The sequence below is a fragment of the Lagenorhynchus albirostris genome, chromosome 7, assembly GCF_949774975.1.
Source record: "Lagenorhynchus albirostris chromosome 7, mLagAlb1.1, whole genome shotgun sequence".
Taxonomy (NCBI): Eukaryota; Metazoa; Chordata; class Mammalia; order Artiodactyla; family Delphinidae; genus Lagenorhynchus; species Lagenorhynchus albirostris.
The window spans coordinates 85,724,767-85,745,953 of record NC_083101.1 but is presented as its reverse complement, the minus strand read 5'-3'; the positions used below and the strand labels follow the sequence as shown (position 1 = coordinate 85,745,953).

Below are 21,187 nucleotides of genomic sequence, written 5' to 3'. Positions count from 1 at the left end.
GCGCAAAGCAACCGCCAGGAGACTTGAGAGGACGCTTGACGCCCTTTGCAGATATGAGCGTTTTATTACCACGACCTTTGCCCATCATAGTCATTAGGAGGTAGAAATCATTTACTGAATCCCAGGGCCCGTCGTCCGTCTCCTTTCTCACCATCGAAAAGACTCTTTTGCTTTTAAAACAATATTTTATTTCTTCTCTGTGACTCAATCTTCTCTCCACTTGGTGTGCAGGAAGCTGGGAGGTGCTGAGCCCGGGAGGAGGGAATGCAGAGCGTTCTTCCACTTCGCCCTCTTGGTGCTTTACCCAAGTTCATGCTACAGCTGCCAATCCTCACAGTCAAGGGTCCAGTTTAAGTCTGTGGTGAAAAGAAGCAGTCTTTCTTTGGGCTTCCTTTTTCCTGGTAGCGATTGCAGTGGAGATCCTCTCAGAAGATGAACACACCCATTGTTGTTATTATTATTATTCCAAAATGAAGAAATAACAAAGTCCAATAATTTGAAATATTTATTCTAACAACTTAGTACTTTTAACACAAAAAAATGTGATAATTGCGGCTTCCCTGGTGGCGCAGTGGTTGAGAGTCCGCCTGCCGATGCAGGGGACACAGGTTCGTGCCCCGGTCCGGGAGGATCCCACATGCCGCGGAGCGGCTGGGCCCGTGAGCCATGGCCGCTGAGCCTGCGCATCTGGAGTCTGTGCTCCGCAACGGGAGAAGCCACAACAGTGAGAGGCCCGCGTACCGCAGGAAAAAAAAAAAAAAAGATAATTACAGAGTTTATTTATATAATGCTTGGTGACTCAGTAATGAGCTCCAAGTTAAAGGTGATTGTGACTGGTTTTCCCCCTCTCTGTATTGCTGTAACTGTACGAGTACCTCATTTGGCAATAACGGCCAGCTCTACCTTTAAAGACCTTCATGAACGTGAGACACAGCTACTTGCCTCTGTTCTGCTCCTATCTGGTGGTGAGCTGCGCTACGCATAGAGCAGTTTCCTGAATTGCCTGCTGACCTCTCAGTGTTACCCATGTTAATGGGCTCCCCAGTGCATCATATGGGCTGGGCAGGGGCTGCTGTGGTGGGGTTGTGCTAATCGCTGCAGAACTCTGACTTTGTGGCCATGGAGTGTCCAGAGGACGTGGACTCAGCGATTGGATAATTCAGGTGCTCCTCTGACTTGGTTTTTTGTGCCATGTGATCATGGGCAATGATCTACTCTCGCTAGGGCCTGTAAAATTGTAAAACGGATTGGATACTAATAGCACCTAACTCGTAGGGCTAGTTGTAAAGCTTCGTAGGTGCATGTGATGATGATTTCAACAGTGCCAGCCCCGTAATAAATGCTCCTTGTTACTGTGGTTCCAAGTCCGAACCTGGGGAAATTTGCCGGCTAACAGGGCGATGTCGCTGAGCCACCACTAGGTGGCAGACGCAGCACGTGGAAACAAGCCGTCAGGATTTCGCATTTTCTCGGAGGCTGAGGCAGGTGTCCTCCATAGGGCAGAGACCACGTATTTTGCCAATTCAGGCGGCATCCTTCCCTGGGTACCTCTGTAATAGATACCCAAGGTGTCAGTGGGAGAAGTCCATTGGCTGGAAATTCCTTCTTTCTAATAAGATGCTGAGATAATTTTAAGAGGACCCTGGAATTTCTTCTCAAAGAGCTAAAAGTTTGCATCCTATCCCAGAGCAATTCTGCTCATGAAAACGGGACTTTAACATATTCCTGCCACTTTCCCACTTAGGGGGTCTCAAGCCCCTCATTCCTTTGCTTCCTCTTTTTGGGAAGACATTTCTAGGCACCTGCTCGATAAATGCAAAATGGATCAGAAAGTCTCATATTTTTCTTCTGTTTTCTCTGCTCCTTGCTGTAGGAAGAAGGGGATGCTAGAATACCACCCTGGAATCCTCTCCACGGCTTTCTAATGTCAAAACAGTAGAACAATCCATTAAAAAATTATCAGTAAAGCTTAAATGTTAGTTAAGATCTAAGAAGTAGTCTTACGGGTTAAAAAGCACTTTTCTGCCCATGATCTAACTTGGAGCAGTTGTCAGGCGACTAGATCTCATTGTGACGATCTTCCATTCTTTCTGAAAGGAGGGGTGTGGATGGTGGGAGGGGGTAGGCAGAGAAGAATGCCCCGCACCTGCAGGGAGGGTGCAGAGGGTGGGTTGAGGGGCGGGATAAGGGCGGGGTTTGTGTGGAGATGGAGGAAGTGTTTGCAAAGCATAGGACGGAGAGCCTGTTTCTCCAACACCCACAGGCCTCGGGCACCCCAGCTCTTCATTCTCCGGTAGAAGTCGTATCAAGATTCCAGTTAAACAACAGGATTGGGTTTGTGGACCCTTTAAATTCTGATGCAACATAACCCAGTTTTGTGGTTGCTGTTGTGTATTTGTTTGCTTTTATTTTGAACCAGAAGGTACAGTCTTTGAGGTGAGGCCACCAGTATTGTTTTCCAAGGCAGACCTCATCACATCAGATATCAAGCTATGGGGGGATCGGTGGGGGAGGGGAGAGGCTGTCAATCAGGGAAAAGGGCGGGAAATGAGCTGTCCCCCGCCCCGGCTTAGGGTGAATCAGTGGGTCTCAACCCTGGCTACCTGTTACAGCCACCTGAGGATTGCTTCAACAAATAAATGGCGTTAACAAAAAGGAGAGGGGGGGAATTACTTTCCTGCCATCCATTCTTCTAATTCAGTGAACGTATATTGAGCATCTGAGCACTGTGGAAACAAGTACAGTGAGTCACAGCTCTTGCCTTCGGTGAGCAGATAATCCAGCAGGAAGGACATTCCCACAAACAGGTTGTGAGCTGCTCTGGAAGGGCTGACAAGGCTGTATCTGGTGTGTGTGGCACTAGGGAAGCTTCTGGAAGAGGTTAGGAGGGCAAGTAGAAGAAAGTTGTCTGTGGGCAGAAAGCACTCCCATGGGGGGGATACCATGAGTGAAGGGGGAGAGGAGAGAAGCAGCTTGCTGGGTGCTGGTGGCCTCAGGACCTTGGTGGCTGTTGGCATGAGAAGGGCTTGAGGGGGGTGGTAGCCATGTGGCTTATGGAGAGAAGAGCACGGGGGGTGGGGGACAGGGAACCCAGGGGTCTGTGTGAGGCAGGTGTGTGCCCGTTGGGTTCCAGAGGCTGAGACTGAGGGTGAGAGGGCCAAGAGGCAAGGCCAGTGTGGGACCAGGCCTTCCTTGGTGCGGCCTGAAACCCACTGTGGAGGACCTGGGAACTCTGGGAGAGACAGGGGTGATCTGACTGATTTTAGAAGGATCCCACCCACGAGGGTGGGAGCTGGAGATTTTTTTTTTTTTTTGCCGAGCTACGCAGCTTTCGGGATCTTAGTTCCCCAACCAGGGATCAAACCCGGGCCTGGGGAAGTGAAAGCACTGAGTCCTAACCACGGGACCCCCAAGGAATTCCCTGGAGACCTTTGCATAGCAATCCTCTAAAACACAAAGCCTCCAGATAGAATTCTTACAGTAGTGTTCATTCTTACATTGCTTGGAATGGTGGTAAAGAATCAAATTAAACTAGTTAAGTCTGTCCCCCACTTTCCTTCTTATTCAAGTAATGCCAAGCTACAGCAGAGCAAATTTTAATTCAGCCCAGCAGGCCACTATTTGAGGATAATCAACAAATACTAGAAATTCCGGGGCTGGAAAGCCACGGTCCTTTACTTTTTAGAGTTATTAATTATGGCGATGTGTCTGACTTTATGAATTCTCTCTCCCAGGGCCGGGGGCAGGGTTGCTCGTTAGTAAGATTGAATTCTGGTTCGTGTTTACTGGGACGACGAGGGACTTAGGACAATATCCCTGAGGTGTAAAGGAAGCAAGAGTAAGAACCAGCGCTGTGAGACAGGACGCACTTGGTCGTATTTATAAGTTGGAGACTCTGGAGCCATGAAGGGCAAAGAGGGATACAGCGGCGGTATCTTGGCGTCTGGGCATCTTTGCTGGAGTCCAGGCTCCCTTCCTGATTTCCTCCAACCTTTTGTCTTCTTAGGTACGGAATCGCGGGAAGCGTGAACGTGACAGGGGATGAGGTGAAGAAACTGGACGTGTTATCCAATTCCCTGGTGATCAACATGCTCCAGTCCTCCTACAGCACCTGCGTCCTGGTCTCGGAAGAGAATAAAGACGCACTTATCACCGCCCAGGAGAAGAGGGTGAGTGTGGCAGCCTTGCTGAAGTTCCCTTACTCACCAGTAGAGGGCGCAACTGAGTTGGGAGGACTCTGGTTGCCTTGCTTTTTTTTATTTCTGGTATTTTCCTCTATTGCTTAATTTTTTGTTTTCTGGAAACAAACAAGGGATTACATGCTTCTTTAGTTGGAATCCTTATGCTGTCTAGTCAAACAGACTCCGTAATAAGGCAGTGATTCATTCAGGAAATAAATCAGAGTGCTTTACTGTAACTTCTCAGTGGATGGGGTTCATCATGGGTTTTCACTTACTGTACTGGTAACAAGTCCCAACATTTTGGAGCGCTTGAAAATCCAGTCCAGTAAAAAGTAGAGTTCTTGTGGTACTATACCGTCTCTTAATCTTCTCATCCCCACTATACTCCCAGCCCCTTCCCCAAGGGGGTTTGGTTTCAGCAGAGATTCCTTCATGCCTGACAAACTGTTAGACTAAAACATAAAAGAATTCATAAAGATCGTTGCTCTGGCCTTAATGCAATGGTAAACTTGGTTAGTGCAGGGCATGATTGGGGAGGGTCTATATTCACTATGTTTTCACAGTTTATTAAAAAAAAAAAAAAAGCTGGAGGCCAAAAAATTCAACCGATATTCAGCTGCCGTACGGTAACGCCAAATAAACGCTAAGACTGTTGGCCCTTGTTTTGTACAGTGGGTCCTGGGGACAAGGTGCCATTTCCTTGTGATTAGCTGAAAGGATGGAAAAAGTAAAGTAAAGCCAAATTTATCGAACACTTGCTGTATGGTGGGGACTGTGCCAAAGCATGTTATACTTGTTGTCTCACATAATTAGGCTAAGTCACACCTATTATTTTCAACTTTCAACTTCCACCGATATGACCCTTGATTATCTCTCTGATCAAATCTCACGTTTTCTTTCCCCGTTGGCCTGAGCTACACGGGTCTTCACGCTAGTTCTTGAATACTCCTTGCTTGTTCCCACGTCAGCTTGTGAACCTTCTCCAGCATATGCCTGATGTTCAACAAATATCTGTTGAATGCATGCATGTGTGAAATGAAGGGGCTGAATTGGCTTATCTACAGGGAGAATGGGGAATTTCCAGGTTTATGAATTCCACTGCCCTCCCCGCTTCACCTCCTGTTGAACAAGGTAAAAAGAAAGGAGAAAAGGAAGAAATAAGAAAGAAAGAAAGAAAGAAAGAAAGAAAGAAAGAAAGAAAGAAAGAAAGAAAGAAAGGAAGGAAGAAAGGAAGAAAGAAAGGAAAAAAGGGAAAGAAAGAAAGGAAGAAATCTCACATTAAGCTAGGGCATTACTCATTGGAAAGTCAGGGGAAAGGAGATTAGTGGTGGGAAAAATGACTCCCATCTTACTTGAGGCTCGATCACCAGTGTTTAATTAGCCAGGACACCCCAGTCCCCAACACTAAGGCTCTCACAGAATCTTGCACATAGGAGGCCTGTAAAAAGTATCTGGTGTTTTCTTTCCCCCGAGCTGCCGGCGACAGCAGCGTGAGTGGGCATGAGGGACATGGTGTCTCAAGACCCCGCCTACTCTGTCTCTGGTCGTCACATCAGCAAGGTAGCGTGGATGCAGTAAAACCCAGAGGAGTATTTTTATTCTCCTGATGTAGTCATACATAACAGCTATTTTAATAGGACACACCCAGAGGCCCTGGGACATTGTTCTGAGATTTTCTTTCAGTAAAAATGTGCTAAAATGAAAAAAGCCTGTCTGGGGAGAGGCTCAGAAGTATCAGTAAATCAGTAGCCGACCTTACTGTGGACGTGGGTAGAGCTTATCCAAGGTCGTCTTCAGCTTCTCCACCTCTTCCCTGCAAGGTGCCCATTTCAGACCTGGTTTCCTCTCACACCCTCAGCAGCTCTGAGTCCCCACTGGTCCCAGGTAGGAGGGGAGGGCAGAGCCAGGGCAGGTGGGAGGAGAGCTATTTGGAGGTGGGTGGGACCTCCATCACCCACTGTGGGTGTCAACTAATCTGTTTATGGGCAGGCGGGCTCTGAGCTGCACAGTTAATGTGTGCTGATACACTCTGTACTCCTTAAGTAATTGCATTTTTTGACAAGGATATCCCTTTGCTCTGAATCACTTTTGGTGTAGCGTTGTCTGACACACACAGCCACGTACACAGAGTGTGTTGCTCGGAAGGTGACCTGACCAGGTGTTCTGCCCTCTGCGCATGTAGGGGAAATACGTGGTCTGCTTTGACCCACTGGACGGATCTTCGAACATCGACTGCCTGGCCTCCATTGGAACCATATTTGCCATCTACAGAAAGGTGAGTAAACAGTATGCTCTGTAACACCTCCTTCCTCTGGTGGTTCCAAACGTTCCTGGGCTGGGAGCCACGAGTCTGGAGTTCTAACCTCGGTCCTCCCACTAACCAGACACACCGTGGCAGGCAAGCCATGAACCTCGCTCTGCCTCGGGCTCCTCCTTGAATACCCGAATCGCTCATTTCCTTCAGTCCTGTTCTCGGCGTTCCTAGGAAGGGAGGGTGAGCTGATAGATGGGGCCTTGTTCTGAAAATCTGGAGGCAACACAAATGCCAGACGTGGAATTAGGTTCCTGGTGGCATCTGAAGGCCCCTCTGTTCCTTCCTTGTGTATCTTAAATCTTACTGCGTTTGCTTTCTGTTGCTGCTGTAACAATTCACCACACATTTAGAGGCTTAAAACAACCTCCATTAATTATCACCCAGTTCTTGGGTCAGAAGTTTGGCAGGCATGGCTAGGTTCTCTGGCTTGTAAGGCCAAAATCTTGGTGTCAGCCAGCCTGGCATCCTATTGAGAAGAATTCGCTTCCAGGCTCACTTAGGCTGTTGGCAAAATTCACTGAAACTGTCAACATCCATCCCCGCACATAGTTACAATTTGTGTGTGTGTGTGTGTGAGAGAGTGTGTGTGTGTGTGTGTGTGTGTGTGTGTGTGATGAGGACTTTTAAGATCTACTCTCACAGCCACTTTCAAATAGACAATACAGTATTTTTTTTTAAACATCTTTATTGGAGTATAATTGCTTTAAAATGGTGTGTTGGTTTCTGCTTTATAACAAAGTGAATCAGCTATACATATACGTATATCCCCATATCCCCTCCCTTTTGCATTTCCCATCCACCCTCCCTATCCCACCCCTCTAGGTGGACACAAAGCACCGAGCTGACCTCCCTGTGCTATGTGGCTGCTTCCCACTAGCTATCTATTTCACATTTGGTAGTGTACATAAGTCCATGCCACTCTCTCACTTCATCCCAGCTTACCCTTCCCATTCCCACGTCCTCAAGTCCATTCTATACATCTGAATCTTTATTCCTAACCTGTCCCTAGGTTCTTCAGAACAATTTTCTTTTTTTTTAGATTCCATATATATGTATTAGCATACAGTATTATTTTTCTATTTCTGACTTACTTCAGCCTGTATGACAGACTCTAGGTCCATCCACCTGACTACAAATAACTCAGTTTTGTTTCTTTTTATGGCTGAGTAATATTCCATTGTATATATGTGCCACATCTTCTTTATCCATTCATCAGCTGATGGACACTTAGGTTGCTCCCACGTCCTGGCTATTGTAAATAGAGCTGCAGTGGACATTGTGGTACAAGACTCTTTTTGAATTATCGTTTTCTCAAGGTATATGTCCAGTAGTGGGATTTCTGGGTTGTAGTAGTTCTATTTCTAGTTTTTTAAGGAACCTCCATACTGTTCTCCATAGTGGCTGTATCAATTTACATTGCCACCAACAGTGCAAGAGGGTTCCCTTTTCTCCACACCCTCTCCAGCACTTATTGTTTGTAGATTTTTTTTTTTTTTTTCTGTACGTGGACCTCACCGTTGTGGCCTCTCCCGTTGTGGAGCACAGGCTCCGGACGCGCAGGCTCAGCGGCCGTGGCTCACGGGCCCAGCTGCTCCGCAGCATGTGGGATCCTCCCAGACCGGGGCACGAACCCGTGTCCCCTGCATCGGCAGGCGGACTTTCAACCACTGTGCCACCAGGGAAGCCCTGTTTGTAGATTTTTTGATGATGACCATTCTGACTGGTGTGAGGTGATATGTCATTGTAGTTTTGATTTGCATTTCTCTAATGATTAGTGATGTTGAGCATTCTTTCATGTGTTTGTTGGCTGTCTGTATATCTTCTTTGGAGAAATGTCTATTTGGGTCTTCTGCCCATTTTTGGATGGGGTTGTTTGCTTTTTTGATATTGAGCTGCATGAGCTGCTTGTAAATTTTGGAGATTAGTCCTTTGTCAGTTGCTTCATTTGCAAATATTTTCTCCCATTCTGAGGGTTGTCTTTTCGTCTTGTTTATGTTTTCCTTCGGTGTGCAAAAGCTTTTAAGATTCATTAGGTCCCATTTGTTTATTTTTGTTTTTATTTCCATTTCTCTAGGAGGTGGGACAAAAAGGATCTTGCTGTGATGTATGTCATAGAGTGTTCTGCCTATGTTTTCCTCTAAGAGTTTTATAGTGTCTGGCCCTACATTTAGGTCTTTAATCCATTTTGAGTTTATTTTTGTGCATGGTGTTAGGGAGTGTTCTAATTTCATTCTTTTACATGTAGCTGTCCAGTTTTCCCAGCACCACTTATTGAAGAGGCTGTCTTTTGTCCATTGTATATTCTTGCCACCTGTATCAAAGATAAGATGACCATATGTGCATGGGTTTATCTCTGGGCTTTCTCTCCTGTTCCACTGATCTATATTTCTGTTTTTGTGCCAGTACCATGCTGTCTTGATTACTGTAGCTTTGTAGTATAGTCTGAAGTCTGGGAGCCTGATTCCTCCAGCTCCGTTTTTCTTTCTCAAGATTGCTTTGGGTATTCAGGGTCTTTTGTGTCTCCATACAAATTGTGAAATATTTTGTTCTAGTTCTGCGAAAAATTCCATTGGTAGTTTGATAAGGATTGCATTGAATGTGTAGATTGCTTTGGGTAGTATAGTCATTTTCACAATGTTAGTTCTTCCAATCTAAGACCATGGTACATCTCTCCATCTGTTTGTATCATCTTTAATTTCTTTCATCAGTGTCTTATAGTTTTCTTCATACAGGGCTTTTGTCTCCTTAGGTAGGATTATTACAAGGTATTTTATTCTTTTTGTTGCAATGGTAAATGGGAGTGTTTCCTTAATTTCTCTTTCAGGTTTTTCATCATTGGTGTATAGGAGTGCAACAGATTTCTGTGCATTAATTTTTTATCCTGCTACTTTACCAAATTCATTGAGTAGCTCTAGTAGTTTTCTGGTAACGTCTTTAGGATTCTCTATGTATAGTACCTTGTCATTGGCAAACAGTGACAGCTTTACTTCTTCTTTTCCGATTTGGATTCCTTTGATTTCTTTTTCTTCTCTGATTGCTGTGGCTAAAACTTCCAAAACTATGTTGAATAATAGTGGTGAGAGTGGGCAACCTTGTCTTGTTCCTGATCTTAGTGGAAATGGTTTCAGTTTTTCACTGTTAAGAATGATGTTGGCCGTGGGTTTGTCATATACGGACTTTATTACGTTGAGGTAGTTTCCCTCTCTGCCTACTTTCTGGAGGATTTTTATCATAAATGGGTGAATTTTGTTGAAAGCTTTTTCTGCATCTATTGAGATGATCATATGTTTTTTTTCCTTCAATTTGTTAATATGGTGTATCACATTGATTGGTTTGTATATATTGAAGAATCCTTGCATTCCTGGGATAAACCCCACTTGATCATGGTGTATGATCCTTTTACTGTGCTGTTGGATTCTGTTTGCTAGTATTTTGTTGAGGATTTTTGCATCTATGTTCATCAGTGATATTGGCCTGTAGTTTTCTTTCTTTGTGGCATCTTTGTCTTGTTTTGGTATCAGGGTGATGGTGGCCTTGTCTAATGAGGTTGGTAGTGTTCCTCTCTCTGCTATATTTTGGAAGAGTTTGAAAAGCATAGGTGTTACCTCTTCTCTAAATGTTTGATAGAATTTGCCTGGAAGCCATCTGGTCCTGGGCTTTTGTTTGTTGGAAGATTTTTAATCACAGTTCCAATTTCAGTGCTTGTGATTGGTCTGTTTATATTTCCTATTTCTTCTTGGTTCAGTCTTGGAATGTTGTGCTCTTCTAAGACTGTGTCCATTTCTTCCAGGTTGTCCATTTTATTGGCATATAGTTACTTGTAGTAATCTCTCATGATCCTTTGTATTTCTGCAGTGTCAGTTGTTACTTCTCCTTTTTCATTTCTAATTCTATTGATTTGAGTCTTCTCCCTTTTTTTCTTGATGAGTCTGGCTAATGGTTTATCAGTTTTGTTTATCTTCTCAAAGAACCAGCTTTTAGTTTTATTGCTCTTAGCTATTGTTTCCTTCATTTCTGTTTCATTTATTTCTGATCTTATCTTTATGGTTTCTTTCCTTCTGCTAACTTTGGGGATTTTTTGTTCTTCTTTCTCTAATTGCTTTAGGTGTAAGGTTAGGTTGTTTATTTGAGGTGTTTCTTGTTTCTTGAGGTAGGATTGTATGGCTATAAACTTCCCTCTTAGAACTGCTTTTGCTGCATCCCATAGGTTTTGGGTTTTCTTGTTTTCATTGTCATTTGTTTCTTGGTATTTTTTGATTTCCTCAGTGATCTCTTGGTTATTAAGTAGTGTATCATGTAGCCTCCATGTATTTGTATTTTTGTACAGATTTTTTCCTGTAATTGATACTTAGTCTCATAGCATTGTGGTCAGAAAATATAGTTGATACGATTTCAATTTTCTTAAATTTACCAAGGCTTGATTTGTGATCCAAGATATGACCTATCCTGGATTATGTCCCATGAGCAGTTGAGAAGAAAGTGTGACAATATGGTATTATTAACTCTAGTCTCGATGCCGTACATTACATCCCCAGGACTTACTCATCTTATAATTAGAAGTCTGTACTTTTGACCACCTTCACTTATTTCACCTACCCCACCCCTTGCTTCTGGAAACTACCAATCTGTTCTCTGTATCTATGAGCTTTTTTTTTTTTTTTAGAGTCCACATGTAAGTGAGATCATACAGTATTTGTCCTTCTCTGACTTATTTCACTTAGCATAATGCCCTCAAAGTCCATCCATATTGTTATGAATGGCAGGATTTCCTTGTTTTTTATTGCTGAATTTTATGTATATATATCTGTGAAAGAGTGATTTCATGTCCTTCAGGTATATACCCAGAAGTGTAATTGCTGGATCTTATATAGCTCTATATTTAATTTTTGGAAGAACCTCCATACTGTTTTCCATAGTGGCTTCACGAATTTACATTCCTACAAGCAGTGCCCGAGGATTCCCTTCTCTCACTGACACTTTTTATTGCTGATCTTTTTGATATTAGTCATTCTGATAGGTGTGAGGTGCTATCTCATTGTGGTTTTGATTTGCATTTCCCTGATGATTAGTGATGTTGAGCACCTTTTCATATAACCGTTGGCCCTTTGTATGCCTTCTTTGGAAAAATGTCTATTCAGTCAGATCATTTTTTTTTTGCCATTGAGTTGTGTGAGTTCTTTGTATATTTTGGATATTAATCCCTTATTCTATGTATTATCTCCAAATATTTTTTTCTTTTTCATTTTGTTGATGGTCTTAATAGCTTCTTAAAGCCAACTGATTTAAAAACAAAGAGGAATAATGGGGGAGGCTCTGCATGTGTGTGGACAGAGAGTATGTAGGAAATCTCTGTATCTTTCTCACAATTTTTCTGTGACCCTAAAACTGTTCTCAAAAAAATGAAGTCTTTGAAACAAAAAAAGAGGAATATTACTATACATAATATGGGATATTCACACTTGAATTTTGGTGATTTTGAATACAGAGATTTTGTCTTAAAATTCAAATAAACCAGAGGCTTTGAAGGCTAGTCCAAATAACCATAGATTTTCTCTGATACTGTTTCTAAAGAAGTGGGGCAAGTTTGAGAAACGAATGAGACATGAAGAGAAAGCTTTGTGATGCTTAAGCAATATCTAATGAGAGAGCAGCTTGCTTCAGAGACCTCACGGGGCTGTCACAGCCTCTTAGAACCTTATCAAAGTCAGGGATGATGCCCGTTTCTGACCAGGATTTCTGTGATTTTCTATAAGCATCAAGATAGAAGTTTCAGGACTGTCAGAGAACTGTCAAAAGTATTTTCTTCCCCTTATCTCTGAAGAGCATTGCTAAAACACCCTTCATGATGTCCCATACTGCTTTCAGCTCCCTGTTCTATGATTTTCCTTTTTCTTGAAGTTGACATTTTCCATTTCCAACAGTCACAGATTAGACAAAGTGCAAACTCTCTCCCTTCAAGACATCCAGAACTTTTGGATACAATATATCATCCTTTAAATTCGTGGCTGAGCTCATTGAAATGAACAAGCAATAAACACAAGGTAAGGGGCAGAGGACCAGAATCAGAAAAGTGAAAACCGGAGGCTTAAGAGGAGGACTGAGGGAGTTGTCCTGATGTGAGGAGCTGGTCTTGTTGATCTGAGTAAATCAAGGGTGTGGGTTTTAACACCCCTACAGGGTCAGGAGACCCTGTCTCCCATTATTATGGGTAAGTCAACCTCACCAAAATTCTACTCTTTTACTGACATAAGGATACATAGACCAGTGGAACACAAAAGAGATCCTAGAGATAAACCCACACATGAATGATTGCCTGATTTATGAAAAGGCAATACTGAAGTTTAATTTGTACAGGATGATCCCTTCAATAAGTGATGCTGGTCCAGGTGAATATCGGTATGAGAAAAAATGAACTTGACTCCTACTTCACACCATACACAAAGATTAATTAAAGACCAGAGACTTCACTGTAAAAAATAAAGCTATAAAGCTCCTAGAAAAAAAACCACAGGAGAATATCTTCATGCCTTTGGGGAAGGTAAAGATTTTTTAAACAGGACATAAAAAGTACTAACCATGAAGGAAAAGGCTAGTAAACTGGGCTTCATTGAAACTAAGAACTTTTGTTCATCAAAAGACAGCATTAAGGATGGACCTAGAGATTGTCATACTGAGTGAAGTAAGTCAGACAAAAATAAATATATGATATCGCTTATATGTGGAATCTAAAATAATGGTACAAATGAACCTATTTACAAAACAGAAATAGGATCACAGATATAGAAAACACACTTATGGTTACCAAGGGGGAAGGGGAGGGAGGGGTAAATTGGGAGATTGGGATTGACATATACACACTACTATATATAAAATAGATAACTAATAAGAACCTGCTATATAGCACAGGGAACTCTACTCAATACTCAATAATGACCAATATGGGAATGGAATCTAAAAAAGAGTGGATATATGTATAAGTGATTCACTTTGCTGTACAGCAGAAAGTAACACAACATTTTAAATCAACTATACTCTAATAAAAATTAATTTTAAAAAAAGACAACATTAAGAGAGTAAAAAGGCAACTACAGACGGATGGAAAAATTTTCAATGCATACATCCAACAGAGAACTCATATACAGAATAAATAAAGAACTCCTACAAATCAATAAAAAATACTGTCAATCTTATCAAAGGAATGGGCAAAAGACTTGAACAGGAACTTCAAAAAAGAGATTTTTTTCCCCAGCTTGTTAATAAGCACATGAGAGATGCTCAACATCATTAGTCATCAGGGAAATGGACATGGAAACAGCACTGAGACATCATTTACCACCCGCCCCCAACCAGAGTGGCTAAAATTAAAAAGACTAACCATACCAACTGTAGATGAAGAAACTGGAATTCTAATATATTGGTGGTGGGAGTAGAAAATGATACAAACACTTCAGAAAAATTTGATAGCACCTGCTACTATTAAACATATACTGATACACTGTGGCCCAGCAAGTCCACTCCTGGAGTGCACCCAGGATAAATGGGTGCCTGCGTTTGCCAAAAGATGTGTACAAATTATTCATAAAAGACCCAAACTGAAAAAAATCAAAAAGTGTATCAACATAAGAATGGATAAATAAACTGTAAGATAGTCACACGACAAAAAGCTACATAGCAATGCAAAAGAACAAACTATTGCTATGTGCAACAACACAGATAAAATCACAAAGACATATGTTGTGAAACATAAGCCAGATACAAAAGAACACATGCTTTGTAATTTCATTTATAAGAAGTTCCAAAACAGTCAAAGCTAATTATTCTTTTGATGTCCAGATGATAAAGGCCAGAATAGAGGTTACCTTGGGGGAGGTGATAGTGACAAAAGAGGGTATAAGAGAAACTGCTAGGTGGCTAGAAATATTCTATAAATTGATCTTAGTAGTTACATCAGTATGTACTATATATATGTAAAAATTCATCAAACTGTATAGTTAAGATTTGGGTGCTTTGCTATATGTAATTTATACCTCAATTAAAAGAAAAATAATCAACTTTCCAAAAAAAGACACTATAAATAAAATTAAAAGGCAGATGACAATTGAGGAAAATGTTTGTAACATATAAGGTATTTATATCTTTCATATATAAAAAGCTATTAAAATTAAAAATAAGAAGATGAGTACCCCGATAGAAAAATAGGCAATGACATCAAACAGGCAACTTACAAAATAAGAAATAAAAATGGTCAATAAATATATAAAAATTTACTTTATTAATTATACAAAATGGAAATTAAAGCAGATGTCTTTTTTTGCACCTATCAAACTGGCCAAGTTGAAAAGACAACACTATCTTATGTTTATCAGATTCTGCACGGCAACTTTTCAATATGTATCAAAAGTATTTTACCCAATACTTTTATTATCTGGAATTTCTCTTGGGAAAATAATCAGAGAAACACATGTTTATGCACTAGATTTTTCATCTCAGAGTCGTTCTGATATTTTAAAACATTTGGAGACATCAAAAGGATAATATAATACTATAACTAACTCTACACACATAAATTTGATAACTTAGATGAAGTAGACCAATTCTTTAAAAAGCACACTACTATTACTCACTCAGTATGAAACAGATAATTTGAACAGCCCTATAATTACTAAGAAAATAGAGTTCAAAAGAGAGATCTCTAGGCCCAGATGGTTTCACTGGAGAATTATACCAAATGATTAAAGATGATTCAATCTCTTCTAGAAAAGAGAAGGGAAAGGAATACTTCCCAGTCTATTTTCTAAAGCCAGCATTACGCAGATACCAAAACCAGATGAAGACAGTTCAGAAACGAAAACTACAGACCAATATCTCTCATGAATAGATGCAAAATCTTCAACATAATATTAACAAATAAAATTCAACAATGCATAAAAAGAATTATATACCATGAGTAAGTGGGTTTACTCCAGTGATGGAAAGCTGGTTCAATATTCAAAAATCAGTCAGTGTAATCCACCACATCAACAAGCTTAAAGAAGAAAAATCATAGAACCATGTCCATCAATGAAGAATAACCATTTGACAAAATTCAACACTCAGTTATAAAACAAAACAAAACAAACAAACAAAAACTCTCAGGAAGCAAGAAATAGAGGGGAAACTTCCCTCAACTTGATAAAGAACATCTATAAAAAGACAACAGCTAACATTATATTTAACAGTGAAAGACAAAATGCTTTTTCTCTAAAATAAAGAACAAGGGAAAGATGTCCAATCTCACCACTGTTATTCAACATAATGCTGAAAGAGCTAGCCGGGGCAGTGAGACCAGAAAAAGAAATAAAACCATACAGATTGGAATGAAAAACTGTCGATAGGATGGTCCATGTAGAGAACTCCTAAGGAATCTACAAACACCAAAACCAAAGCCGGCTTCCTAGAACTAATAAGTGAGTTCAGCAAGGTCACAGGATACAAAATCAACATACAAAGATCAATTGGATTTCTATATATCAGCAATAAACATATGGTAACCAAACTTTAAAATATGATACAATTTACAGTTACTCAAAAAAAAAAGGAATAGTAATTCTACCAGTAATTACTGATGAAAGTAATCAAATAATATGTCTTGTATGGAGAAACATACCATGTTCATGGGTTGGAAGACTCAACATTGTAAAGGATGTTAATTCTCCCCAAACTGATATATGTATAGGTTTGACTCAATTTCTCTCAAAATCCTGGCAAGATATTTTGTAGATATAGATAAGGTTATTCTAAAAGTTAAGACTATATGATATTAACAGAGGGATAGACACATGTTCAATGGAACAGAACAGAGAACCCAAAAATGGTTTCACACAATTTATGGCTAATAGCTTTTGACAAAGTTGTGAAAACAATTCAATGGAAAAAGGAGTCTTTTCAACAATTAATGCTGGAGCGACTGTATATCCACAGAGGGAAAAAAAAAGAACTCAACCTAAACTTTACACTTTATACCAAAATCATCTCAAAATAGATTCCAGGTTTAAAGGTAAAACTTTATTTTTTATTATTATTTTTGGCTGCGCTGCACGGCTTGCGGGATCTCAGTTCCCTGACCAGAGATTGAACCCGGGCCACGGCAGTGAAAGGCCGGAATCCTAACCACTGCACCACCAGGGAAGTCCCTCCTTGCCTTTTTGAGCACAAGGAAGTAGGGAGGGACGAGCCCTTCAAGAGATACCTGGAAAAGTAGGTTGTGAAATCCAGTCTCAGGTGCGGCTCTGCCCCTCCTTCAAGGACATTCGCTCTTCCTTCGTCAGCATGCCTGCCTTGCCCCGTCTCTCTGAATTCCCATTCCCATTGTCACTGTTAGTGCTGCTGGCCAAAGAGAGAGGCTTCCTCAGGAAAACGTCCAGAACTGTAGACTTGGGGACAGACAGGGGCAGTGTCTTCAAGGGGCAGCGCATGGACGGTGACGAGCTCTGGGCCCAGCTGCCTGGGTTGACTCCAGCTCCTCTTGATGTTGGGTGAGTTATCCAGTCGCTCAGGCTCTGAGTTCTTCATCTGAACGATGGAGGTCATAACGGTATCTACCTTGGAGTGCTGTTGTGTATGTAGAATGAGGTACTGCACAAAATCAGAGCTCAATGACCTTGGTCGTTATAATCATCAAGGAGCATGGGTTATGATTTTTAAGAGAAGGTGTAGTTTTAGCACTTTGGGGTGCTGTTCTTGGCACGATGGAGACAAATACGTTCAGAAAACAGGGAGAAGTCCAAGAATGGCCTTTGCAATGGTTCAGCTAGAACCATTCATTAACATGGCAACGCGTTTCCTCCAGATGCATTTGTTGTGGCTTGAAATTCTAGAACTGCGTTTCCTTCAGTGATTCAAGTAGATCTGAAATGCAGGCCTCTGGCAAAGGGTTCTCTCCAGAGACCTTTTCTCTTTCCCTTTTCTCTTTTGCAGACCTCAGAGGATGAGCCTTCTGAAAAGGATGCCCTGCAGCCTGGCCGCAACATTGTAGCCGCGGGCTATGCACTCTATGGAAGTGCAACACTGGTGGCTCTTTCCACTGGGCAAGGAGTGGACCTCTTCATGCTTGACCCAGTAGGTACCCAATAAGACAGTATGGGCCTTTGTGCTTTAATTCCTGTCCTCTGAGATAATTTCCTAGTCATTCCTAATACTTGCTCTTGGGGCCAGAGAGTCTAGTTTGGAGAGCCAACAGAATCATCTAAAAACATTAAGAACCTCTGTTCAAGTGAGGGCATTTGAGGGGTTCTACAAAGTCAGTCATAGCAACTCAGGCCCGGTTCTTAAGGAATTTATGACCAAAAAATGCATTCAATTTCTTTGGTTTATGGGAATACAATGACTTAAGAATCCCGATGATGCCAATTTCCAGCCAGAAGCATGGATTCTTTAGAGTAGCACCATCCACTAGAACTTTCTGTGATGATGGCTATGTTCTGTAATCTGTACTGTCTGTTACGGTGGCTACTAGCTTCCTGTGACCATTGAACATTTGCTGTGTGGTTAGTGTGACTAAGAAACTGGGTTTCTAAATTTTATTTCTTTTTAATTAACTTAAATAGCCACATGTGACTAGTGGCTACCCTACTGGACACCAGTTTGGAGGACTTCCCCTAATACACATGTTCTTCCCAATGGGAGGAGTGACTGGTAGAAAGCTATGTTATCAGATTTTGTGTTGTTCTCCACACTTTCCACAATGAGAAAATGCTCAGTAGCAGAAGGGGAAGAAGCACAACCTCTGGGTAGATGAAAAATATGATAGCACAACGCCGTTTGGAGGACGACATAACTGGATAAAGACACAAGAGTTCAAAAATAAAGGGTGAGCCTTCATGGCAAATGTACATTAAAAATGTTCAGGAGAAATTTTGGAAAATATGTGTAACTTATAGAATTTCTCTTTTAAATGCTGGATGTTTTTCTTATTACTTGTGAACTACTTTGCTAAATATAATCAGGTCCTGTGAAAACTCAAATATTTTTTTTGCGGTACGCAGGCCTCTCACTGTTGTGGCCTCTCCCGTTGTGGAGCACAGGCTCCGGACGCGCAGACTCAGCGGCCATGGCTCACGGGCCCAGCCGCTCCATGGCATGTGGGATCTTCCCGGACCAGGGCACGAACCCGTGTCCCCTGCATCGGCAGGTGGACTCTCAACCACTGCACCACCAGGGAAGCCCTCAAATAATTTTGACCAAAGTCCATTTCAAAATTTCCAGTATTCTGTGAAGCAAAAGCTATTGTTCAGTATCTCAACTTAATTTGAAATTACAAATGTTTATTGAGCATCTAGTGTGTCCCCAAATACCATTCTAGGCAGTGGAGGGAGATAATGCACTGATCAAACAAACATTTTAGACAAACATTTCAGGATTTTACATGCTGGTGCATGTGAAACCGCACAACTCAGATTGGGACTTGAACTGTCTTTTAATTGAGATCACACACCTGGTCTCAGGTCTCAGGTTCTTTATGTCTCATCACAGAAAGAATTCAGTGAGAGACAAAGTGATATGTGAGAAGTGGATTTACTTAGAGAGATACACATTCCATGCACAGAATCTGCCTCAAAAGGCGAGAATGGCCACAGGACATGGGGTTGTCTTGGAATGTGAGAGTGGCCAAAGCAGAAACATATTCCACAGACAGAGTGTGGGCCATCTCAGAAGGCAAGAGGCCCGGAAATATGGGGTGGTTAGCTTTTTATGGGCTGAGTAATTTCATAGGCTAACGAGTGGGAGGGTTATTCCAACTATTTTGGGGAAGGGGCAGAAATTTCCAGGAATTGGGCCACTGCCCACTTTTTGGCCTTTTATGGTCATCCTTGGAACTGTTATGGTGCTGGTAGGTGTGTCATTTAGCATATGCTGGTGTATTACATTGAGCGTATATATACGAGGCTCAAGGTTCACTGGAAGTCAAGTCTTCTGCCATCTTGAGCCTAATTGATTCTAACCAGTTTTTGTTGTGTCCTCAATGGCTCTGTCATTCTTTTAAAGGTTGTGCCCTGTCCCCTTCTTTCCTGTTTCACATGTGAGTGGAGGGAAGGGGGTTACAAATTTCAAAACAGTTAAACTAAACTTTATAGTATGGAAATCTGGTATCTTTTATTTTTTTAATATTTATTTATTATTTTTAAAAATTATTTATTTATTTATTTTTGGTTGCGTTGGGTCTTCGTTGCTGCATGTGGGCTTTCTCTAGTTGTGGTGAGTGGGGGCTGCTCTTTGTTGCGGTGCGTGGGCTTCTCATTGCTGTGGCTTCTCTTGTTGCGGAGCATGGGCTCTAGGCGCACAGGCTTCAGTAGTTGTGTCACGTGGGCTCAGTAGTTGTGGCTTGCAGGCTCTAGAGCGCAGGCTTAGTAGTTGTGGTGCACGGGCTTAGTTGCTCCGCGGCATGTGGGATCTTCCTGGACCAGGGCTTGAACCCGTGTCCCCTTGCATTGGCAGGCAGATTCTTAACCACTGCACCACCAGGGAAGTCCATCTGGTACATTTTAAAGTCTAAATTTTTCACATATAAACCCATCAGAGCAAAACGCATTGCTGTGTCGGTTTACTGATGCTCTAATTTCTCCTTATTTTCGTAGAAGCAGGAATCTGTAGTTCACAAATAATGTTACTGAGCCCAAGCTTGTTCTGCTTGCCACACGACAGCCAATAAATTTGGAGACAAGGTGTTGAGGCAAGGAATAGCGACTTTATTTGGAAAGCCGGCAGACCGAGAAGATGGCAGGTTAGGGTCCCCAAAAAACCATCTTACTGGGGTCTGGATGCTAGTTTCATTTATACAACAGAGACTGGGAGGAGGTGAGGAAGTGAAGAGGCCATTAGTTTTGCCTGTCTTGGCCAACATCGGGAGGTGATGTGTTAATTTCTTCTTTTGTGCAGCCATTCACAGGTGGTCAGGGTCAGATTATCTCCCTGTGAGCTAAGCAAAGGCACTTTAGTTTAACATTCAGGCACAGGGTAAGGGTTCCCTGTGGCAGGCCATTATGTATGATTATAATAACAAAAGCAACAAAAATCAAAGGTTAAAGTCAAAGAAACAGATCAACATGGAGTCTGATTTAGCTCTTCCCTGCTACAATAATACTCTCAGTATAGCAGCTGACAGTTAGACAGTGCTTATTAAGTGGTGGATAGGTATCTGTTCTAAGCAACTTGCATATATTAATGCATTTAAGCCTCACAGCAGCCCTGTGAGGGTAGGTCCTACTATTATTCTCATTTTCAGACGAAGAAAGTGAGGCACAGAGAGGGTAAGTAACTTGCCCAAGGTCATGCTAGTAGCAGTGGAGCCAAGAGTCACACTCAGGCTGTGACAATTGTGATTTATAAGAAAAAAATAAATTTGATCATTCAGATTGAACCAGGAGGGAAGGGGGCAGGGCACGACCTTTGAAAGAATGACATAGCTCGAGGACATGACTTAAACTGATTAGAACAAAATGGGTCCAAGATGGCGGACAAGTCGACTTCCACTAGACCTTGAGCCTCAGTATATGCTCACTGTAACACATCAGCAAGCTAAATGACACACCCACAGGTGCCATGACAGTTCCAAGACTGACCATAAGGATCAAAAAGTGGGCGGTGGCCCAATTCCTGGAAATCCCGCCCCTTCCTGAAATAGCTGGAATACTCCTCCCACTCATTAGCCTATGAA

The 21,187-nt window shown here is 41.8% G+C and overlaps 1 protein-coding gene across 2 annotated transcripts in view; it reads left to right on the top strand.

The window, feature by feature from the left end:
* Nucleotides 1-21,187, top strand: part of FBP2 (fructose-bisphosphatase 2) — a 35,667-nt gene that overhangs the window by 591 nt on the left and 13,889 nt on the right. The window contains exons 2-4 of one of the 2 annotated variants that reach the window (XM_060155368.1): nt 4,007-4,169; nt 6,364-6,456; nt 17,452-17,592. In XM_060155368.1, coding sequence (XP_060011351.1) covers nt 4,007-4,169; nt 6,364-6,456; nt 17,452-17,592 — 397 coding nt within the window. The remainder of the gene's footprint in view (nt 1-4,006; nt 4,170-6,363; nt 6,457-17,451; nt 17,593-21,187) is intronic. The other variant, XM_060155369.1, reaches the window with a different exon arrangement.